At 43.7% G+C, this 8967-nt stretch overlaps 1 protein-coding gene across 1 annotated transcript; it reads left to right on the top strand.

Annotated features, from left to right (window-relative positions):
• Positions 1-855: 855 nt before the first annotated feature.
• Positions 856-3608, top strand: LOC118472071 (zinc finger MYM-type protein 1-like). The gene is made up of 2 exons (XM_035959197.1): positions 856-1084; positions 1221-3608. The coding sequence occupies exon 2, from the start codon at positions 1229-1231 to the stop codon at positions 3563-3565; it is 2337 nt and encodes a 778-aa protein (XP_035815090.1). The 5' UTR covers positions 856-1084; positions 1221-1228; the 3' UTR covers positions 3566-3608.
• The last annotated feature ends 5359 nt before the right edge of the window (positions 3609-8967 follow it).

Below are 8967 nucleotides of genomic sequence, written 5' to 3' on the forward strand. Positions count from 1 at the left end.
AATCGAGTCCGAGAGAGAGGGCGAAAACAAATCAACCAAGAAATAAAGTGGATGACATGGTGAATTGTTTTACCGAGGTTCGGTTCTTGAGAACCTAGTCCCCGTTGAGGTGGTCACAAAGACTGGGTTTCTTTCAACCCTTTCTCTCTCTCAAACGGTCACCTAGACCGAGTGAGCTTTCTCCTTAATCAAACGGGTCACTTAGACCCCGCAAGGACCACTACAAACTTAGTGTCTCTTGCTTTGATTACAAGTCACTTAGAAAACAAGAATGAGGAAGAAGAAAGCCAACCAAGCAACAAGAGCAACAAAGAAACATAAGTGATCCTCTCACAAGTCCTAGAGCACTAGAATTGAATTTAAGGACTTTGATTGGATCGGAGGCTTTGATTTGTATCTTGGAGTGTTGCACTTTGCTCTTGTATTGAATGCACTGTTGTGTAAGCTTGGATGCTTGGAGTGGTGGTGGTTGGGGGTATTTATAGCCCTCAACCACCATATAGACATTGGGGAGGCTGTCTGTCGAAGGGCGCACCGGACAGTCCGGTACGCCAGCCACGTCACCTAACCGTTAGGGTTCTGAAGATTCTGACCGTTGGAGCGCTGACTTCATATCGCACCGGACAGTCCGGTGCTGCACCGGACAGGTACTGTTCACAGCAGTGGCGAAGCCACGTATTGGCATGTGGATGCGGATGCACCCCCCCAAAATCCAAAAACAAGTTATTAAAATCAGATTTTGACCCCGTATGCACCCCCTTGGGCCAATATGCTGCACCCCCCACAGCCCAGCTCAAGCAGCAAGCCCAGTTAACTTGAGCCCATCACAGGAAGCCAGGAAGATGAAAAGTGCAGCGCGTATACGTGTTTTCCCTCGAGGCTCGCATCCGTCGCGGCGGCGGCCGACGGTGTCTCTTCCCATCCGTGCCTGTGCACTGTGCCTCTGCTTTCTGTGATCCGGCGATCGGCGAGTCGGCGACTCCTGTGCCTCAGCCAGCGGAGCTGTGGAGCACCTCTGCAATCCGGCCGGCGGCAGCTAGCTGCATGCCTGCATCTTGTACGAGCGCTGCTTGAAGTTGCAGAGGTACATAAAGCTGCTATCTATTTATTTCTTGTAGATATTTGCCTCTTTCTTTCTCAAGTTATTTAATCTCTATTTATTTCTTGTAGATATTTGCCTCTTTCTTTCTAAAGTTATTTACTAGACAGTGTATATACAGATTAATCGATGGAAAGATTTTTCAAAAGAAAAGCGCCAGAGCCAGATAGTGCCAACATTGCTAGCAATCTGTGTTTGGATGATATCAACTGGGAAGAGGAGATTAAATATGATCCAGGTTTGCGGAAACAAATAGATGACTACCATCCTAATCTCAGAGAAATGGTGAGAAGAAAGTACTTGGAAAAAGGGCCTTGTCAACCTCGCACATGTAGTTTTCCTGTAACAAATATTGGAGGAGGGCCAAGAAGGTTTATTCCAGATTGGTTTGATGAGTTTGGAAGTTGGCTTGAATACAGTGAATCTAAAGATAGAGCGTATTGTTTTTCCTGTTTCCTATTCAGAGGAAAGAAAGATGGTGGATATGAAGCTTTTGTGAAAAATGGTTGGAATGGTTTTCACAGAAAACAAAGGCTGAGAGAACATGTGGGTGATGTTGGTCGCTCGCACTATCTAGCAATGAAGAAGTGTGATGATTTGTTGCAAACAAGACAACACATTAATGTGGCTTTCCGTGGTGTAAGTGAAAGTGCTAAGAGGGACTATATGATTCGACTGAATGGGTCTATTGATGTCGCTAGAATGTTAGCAAAGCAAGGCTTGCCTTTCCGAGGCCATGATGAGTCAAAGGATTCCCTAAATAGAGGGAATTTCAGGGAATTTCGTGATTTTGCAGCGGAGCAAAATCCAGTCTTAAGGAAGGCAACAGGTAAAGGAAAATCAGAAAATAGTCTTTTGGTTTCTCCTGAAATACAAAGGGACATTGTGCATTGTTTTGCAAAGGAGGTGTTACAGGCTATTCTAGAAGAAATTCGGAATGATGTTTTTTGCTTGCTAGTTGATGAGTCAAGAGATGTTTCTTGGAAAGAACAAATGGATGTGGTCTTGAGATATGTAGATAAATGTGGAATTGTGAAAGAAAGATTTGTTGGACTTGTTCATGTAAGTGAAACAACTTCAGCCCATCTTAAGACTTCCATTGATGCACTATTTGCTGAGCTTAACTTAAGTTTGAAGCAAGTTAGAGGCCAAGGATATGATGGTGCTAGCAATATGAGAGGTGAGTTCAATGGCTTGCAATCATTGATCATGAGAGAAAATAGTTCAGCTTATTATGTGCATTGTTTTGCTCACCAACTCCAGTTAGTCCTTGTGGCTATTGTGAGAAAGCATAAAGGGGTTAGTGATTTTTTTACCAAGGTTTCCATATTATTAAATGTTGTTGGTGGATCATCTAAGAGAAGGGAAATGATTAGAGATATTAACCTTAAAGAAATGAGTAAGGCACTTGGGTGTGGGCAACTTCAAACTGGTACAGGGTTAAATCAAGAGCAAAGTGTTCAAAGACCTGGAGATACTCGTTGGAGTTCTCATTATAAATCTCTGAAGAGTATAGTTGACATGTTTTCTACAATAATGAAGGTGCTAGAAATTGTGGAAAAGGATAAGGACTGGAAAATTAGAGATCAAGCATCAAATCTTCGGGAGTATTTCCAGTCTTTTGACTCCATCTTCTATTTGCATCTCATGTTGACTATATTAGGAATCACAAATACCTTGTGCTTAGCACTGCAGCGCAAGGATCAAGACATAGTGAATGCTATTAACTGTGTGAGAGCCACTAGATGCCAATTAGATGATCTTAGAAGAGAAAAGTGGGAAAAACTAATAGATGATGTGTATGAATTTTGTGAGAAGAATGATATTGCCAAATTGGAAATGGAAGATGAATATATTGATCCAAAGAAGAGGAGGCACAAATCTGGAATCACAAACAAGCATTACTATCAAGTAGATTGTTTCAATGATATTATTGATTGGGTACTCCAAGAGCTTGACAGCCGCTTCAACGAGACAAGCTCTCAATTGCTTGTATGCTCGGCCTCTTTTAGTCCAAGAGACTCGTTTTGTGATTTTAATGTGGACAAGTTGTTGAGCCTAGCAAAGCTTTATCCACATGATTTTGATTCTGGGAATCTGAGGGACCTTAGCAATGAACTTGGCCTCTACATATTTGATGTGAGAAATGATGATAGATTCTCCAACATACAAACTATTGCTGAGCTTTCTCAGAAAATGGTGGAGACTAGAAAACATGATCGTTACCCACTAGTTTATCGACTTCTGAAGCTTGTACTAGTACTGCCAGTTGCTACTGCTACAGTTGAGAGGATTTTCTCTGGCATGAAGATTGTGAAAACAAATTTGCGCAACCGCATTGGTGATCAATTTATGAGCGATTGTCTTATTTGCTATGTGGAGAAAGAAGAAATGATGAAAGTCACGAATGAGTCTGTGATTCGTCGCTTCATGAAAATGCAAGAACGCAGATTTGATGATAATTAAAGGTAACAATTAACATATAATGTATTTTGCCTATTTTGATAGTTTTGACCATGCTAATAGTATTTATATTGCCATTTTCTTTTGTTACTCTTTTATAGTCGCACCCCCCTCTGTTACGCTCTAGCTTCGCCACTTGTTCACAGGCCGGTGCGCCTCCGACGCCTGCTCTGACTTCTGTGCGCACTGTTCATGCACTGTTCACGCTTTTGCAGACGACTGTTGCGCTAGGTAGTCGTTGCTCCGCTGGTGCACCGGACAGTCCGGTGTCACACCGGACAGTCCGGTGAATTATAGCGGAGTGCGCCCTGAGAAACCCGAAGGTGACGAGTTCGAAGTGTATGGCCCCTGGTGCACCAGACACTGTCCGGTGCGCCAGACCAGGGTTCTCTTCGTTTTCTTTTACTCCTTTCTTTTGAACCCAAACTTGATATTTTTATTGGTTTGTGTTGAACCTTTATGCACCTGTAAAATATATAATCTAGAGCAAACTAGTTAGTTCAATATTTGTGCTGGGCATTCAACCACCAAAAATATTTATAGGAAAAGGTTTGACCCTATTTCCCTTTCAATCTCCCCCCTTTTTGGTGATTGATGCCAACACAAACCAAAGCAAGTATATAAGTGTAGAATTGAGCTAGTTTGCATAAGGTAAGTGCATAGATTACTTTGGAATTAAACCAATTTTATAACTTCACTAGATATGCATGGATTACTTTCTTTTATTTATCATTTTGGACCACATTTGCACCACTTGTTTTGTTTTTGCAAATTCTTTTGGAAAATCTTTTCAAAGTCCTTTTTGCAAATAGCCAAAGGTATATGAATAAGATTGCGAGAAACATTTTCAATATTTGAAATTTTCTCCCCCTGTTTCAAATGTTTTTCCTTTGAGTAAACAAAACTCCCCCTGAATTAAATTCTCCCCTTAGTGTTCAAGAGGGGTTTTCAAATTTTTGAAAACACTAATAACTTTCTCCCCCTTTTGAAAACACATTAAGATACTGATTTGAAAATTTCTTTTAAAATTTGGTGGTGGTGCGGTCCTTTTGCTTTGGGCTAATACTTTCTCCCCCTTTGGCATTAATCGCCAAAAATGGAGAATTTGAGAGCCCTTTAACATTCTCCCACTGGTGCAAGTGAATATGAGTGAAAAGATTATACCAATGTGAGACTGATGTGGAGTAACGACGAAGTGTAAATGATACCGGTAGAGTGGAGTGGAAGCCTTGTCTTCGTCGAGTACTCCATTTCCCTTTTAATCTATGACTTAGCATAAATACACTTGGAAACACATTAGTCGTAGAAAATGAAAGAGATAAGGTCAAAGGTATATAAATGATCTATGTGTGCAATGTTTCAATCAAAATTCCGATAATCAAGAATATTTAGCTCATTCCTAAGTTTGCTAAAGGTTTTCTCATCTAAATGCTTGGTAAAGATATCGGCTAATTGATCTTTGGTGTTAATGTAAGCTATCTCGATATCCCCCTTTATTTGTGATCCCTCAAAAAGTGATACTGAATGTCTATGTGCTTAGTGCGGCTGTGTTCAACAGGATTCTCCATCATGCGGATAGCACTCTCATTGTCGCATAGAAGAGGGACTTCGCTCAATTTGTAGCCATAGTCCCTGAGGGTTTGCCTCATCCAAAGCAATTGCACACAACAATGGCCTGCGGTAATATACTCGGCTTCGGCGGTTGATAGGGCTACTGAATTTTATTTCTTTGAAGCCCAAGACACCAGGGATCTCCCCAGAAATTGACAAGTCTCTGATGTGCTCTTCCTATCAATTTTACACCCTGCCCAATCGGCATCGGAATATCCTATTAAATCAAAGGTGGATCCCCTAGGGTACCAAAGCCCAAACTTAGGAGTGTAAACTAAGTATCTCATAATTCTCTTCACGGGCCTAAGGTGAACTTCCTTAGGATCGGCTTGGAACCTTGCACACATGCATACGGAAAGCATAATATCTGGTCGAGATGCACATAAATAGAGTAAAGATCCTATCATCGACCAGTATACCTTTTGATCTACGGATTTACCTCTCGTGTCGAGGTCGAGATGCCCATTGGTTCCCATGGGTGTCTTGATGGGCTTGGCATCCTTCATTCCAAACTTCTTAAGAATGTCTTGAATATACTTCGTTTGGCTGATGAAGGTGCCATCTTGGAGTTGCTTGATTTGAAATCCTAAGAAATATCTCAACTCCCCCATCATTGATATCTCGAATTTTTGAACCATGATCCTACTAAATTCTTCACAGGTAGATTTGTTAGTAGACCCAAATATGATATCATCAACATAAATTTGGCATACAAACAAATCATTTGCAACAGTTTTAGTAAAGAGAGTAAGATCGGCTTTTCCGACTTTGAAGCCATTAGTGATAAGGAAATCTCGCAGGCATTCATACCATGCTCTTAGGGCTTGCTTGAGCCCATAAAGCGCCTTTGAGAGTTTATAAACATGGTTAGGGTACTCACTATCTTCAAAGCCGGGAGGTTGTTCAACGTAGATCTCTTCCTTGATTGGTCCATTGAGGAAGGCACTTTTCACGTCTATTTGGTAAAGCATAAAGCCATGGTAAGTAGCATAGGCAAGTAATATTCGAATTGACTCAAGCCTAGCTACAGGTGCATAAGTTTCATCGAAATCCAAACCTTCGACTTGTGAATAACCCTTGGCCACAAGTCGGGCTTTGTTCCTTATCACCACACCATGCTAATCTTGCTTGTTGCGGAATACCCATTTGGTACCTACAACTGAAAGGGAATTAGGCTTACACCTAGTTCCTAATTGATTTTGGTGGTTGAATTGCCCAACACAAATAATTGGACTAACTAGTTTGCTCTAGTGTATACGTTATACAGGTGTCAAAGGTTCACACTTAGCCAATAAAAAGACCAAAGATTGGGTTCAACAAATAGAGCAAAGGGACAACCGAAGGCACCTCTGGTCTAGCGCACCGGACTGTCCGGTGCACCACCGGACAGTGTCCGGTGCACCAGAAGACCCCAACTTCAACTCGTCACCTTCGGGAAAATCCAGAGGCGCTCCGCTATAATTCACCGGACTGTCCGGTGTACACCGGACAGTGTCCGGTGCTCCAAGGAACGACGCCTCAGGAACTCGCCAGCTTCGGGAATTTGCAACGGCTGCTCCGCTATAATTCACCGGACATGTCCGGTGTGCACCGGACTGTCCGGTGTGACAACGGAGCAACGGATATTTCGGCGCCAACGGCTACCTGCAGCGCATTAAATGCACGCCAGCGCGCGCAGAAGTCAGGCACGCCCATGCTGGCGCACCAGACACTCTACAGTACATGTCCGGTGCGCCACCGGACATCCAGGCGGGCCCAGAAGACAGTGCTCCAACGGTCGAATCCCAACGGCTTTGGTGATGTGGCTGGCGCACCGGACATGTCCGGTGTGCACCGGACTGTCCGGTGCACCATACGACAGTCAGCCCCACCAAACGGCTAGTTTGGTGGTTGGGGCTATAAATACCCCCAACCACCCACCATTCATTGCATCCAAGTTTTCACACTTCCAACCACTTACAAGAGCTAGGCATTCAATTCTAGACACACTCAAGAGATCAAATCCTCTCCCAAATTCCACACAAAGCTTTAGTGACTAGTGAGAGAGATTTGCTTGTGTTCTTTCGAGCTCTTGCGCTTGGATTGCTTTCTTCTTTCTTGATTCTTTCTTGCAATCAAACTCACTTGTAATTGAGGCAAGAGACACCAATCTTGTGGTGGTCCTTGTAGGAACTCTGTGTTCCAAGTGATTGAGAAGAGAAAGCTCACTCGGTCCGAGGGACCGTTTGAGAGAGGGAAAGGGTTGAAAGAGATCCGGTCTTTGTGACCACCTCAACGGGGAGTAGGTTTGCGAGAACCGAACCTCGGTAAAACAAATCTGTGTGTCACACTCTTTATTCGCTTGCGATTTGTTTTGCACCCTCTCTCGCGGACTTGATTATATCTCTAACGCTAACCCGGCTTGTAGTTGTGATTATTTTTGAGAATTTCAGTTTCGCCCTATTCACCCCCCTCTAGGCGACTATCAATTGGTATCGGAGCCCGGTGCTTCATTAGAGCCTAACCGCTCGAAGTGATGTCGGGAGAACTCGCCAAGAGGGAGATGGAGACCGGCGACAAGCCCGCTACAAGCCACGGGTCAACTTCATCGGAAGAGTCCCACAACAAGAGGAAGGAGAAGAAAAGCTCCTCCAACAAAGGGAAGGGGAAGGAGAAGAAATCCTCTTCCCACAAGTCGGATCGGAGAGGCGACAAACATAAGAGGATGAGGAAAGTGGTCTACTACGAGACCGACTCTTCATCACCATCGACCTCCGACTCCGATGCACTGTCCGTTACTTCTAAGCGCCAAGAGCGCAAGAAGTATAGTAAGATTCCTCTACGTTATCCCCATGTTTCAAAGCGTACTCCTTTACTCTTCGTTCCATTAGGCAAACCACCGGTTTTTTACGGTGAAGATTATAATATGTGGAGTGACAAAATGAGGCATCATTTAACCTCACTCCACACAAGCATATGGAATGTTGTTGAGTTTGGTGTACAGGTACCATCCGTAGAGGATGAAGACTACGACTCGGACGAGGCGGCCCAAATTCACCACTTTAACTCCCAAGCCACTACTATACTCCTTGCCTCTCTAAGTCGAGAGGAGTATAATAAGGTGCAAGGGTTAAAAAGTGCGAAGGAAATTTGGGACGTACTCAAGACCGCGCACGAAGGAGACGAGGTGACAAAGATCACCAAGCGGGAAACGATCGAGGGGGAACTCGGTCGCTTCATGCTTCACCAAGGGGAGGATCCACAAGCTATGTACAACCGCTTGAAGACCTTGGTGAACCAAGTGCGCAACCTCGGGAGCGAAAAATGGGATGACCATGAGATGGTCAAGGTTATTCTTAGATCCCTCGTATTTCTTAACCCTACACAAGTTCAATTAATTTGAGGTGATCCTAGATATAAGCTAATGTCTCCCGAGGAAGTTATAGGAAAATTTGTGAGCTTTGAGCTAATGATTAAGGGCTCAAAGAAAATCATCGAGCAAGGCACCTCCTCCACACCCGAAGCACAACCGGTCACATTCAAGGCGACGGAGGAGAAGAAAGAGGAGTCTACATCAAGTAGACAACCCATCGACGCTTCCAAGCTCGACAATGAGGAGATGGCGCTCATCATCAAGAGCTTCCATCAAATCCTCAAACAAAGGAGGGGGAAGGACTACAAACCCCGCTCCAAGAAAGTGTGCTACAAATGTGGTAAGCCCGGCCATTTTATTGCAAAATGTCCAATAGCAAGTGACAGTGACAGGGGCGACGACAAGAAGGGCAAGAGGAGAGAAAAGAAGAGGTACTACAAGA

This window comes from Zea mays, chromosome 5 (assembly GCF_902167145.1).
Source record: "Zea mays cultivar B73 chromosome 5, Zm-B73-REFERENCE-NAM-5.0, whole genome shotgun sequence".
Lineage (NCBI taxonomy): Eukaryota > Viridiplantae > Streptophyta > Magnoliopsida > Poales > Poaceae > Zea > Zea mays.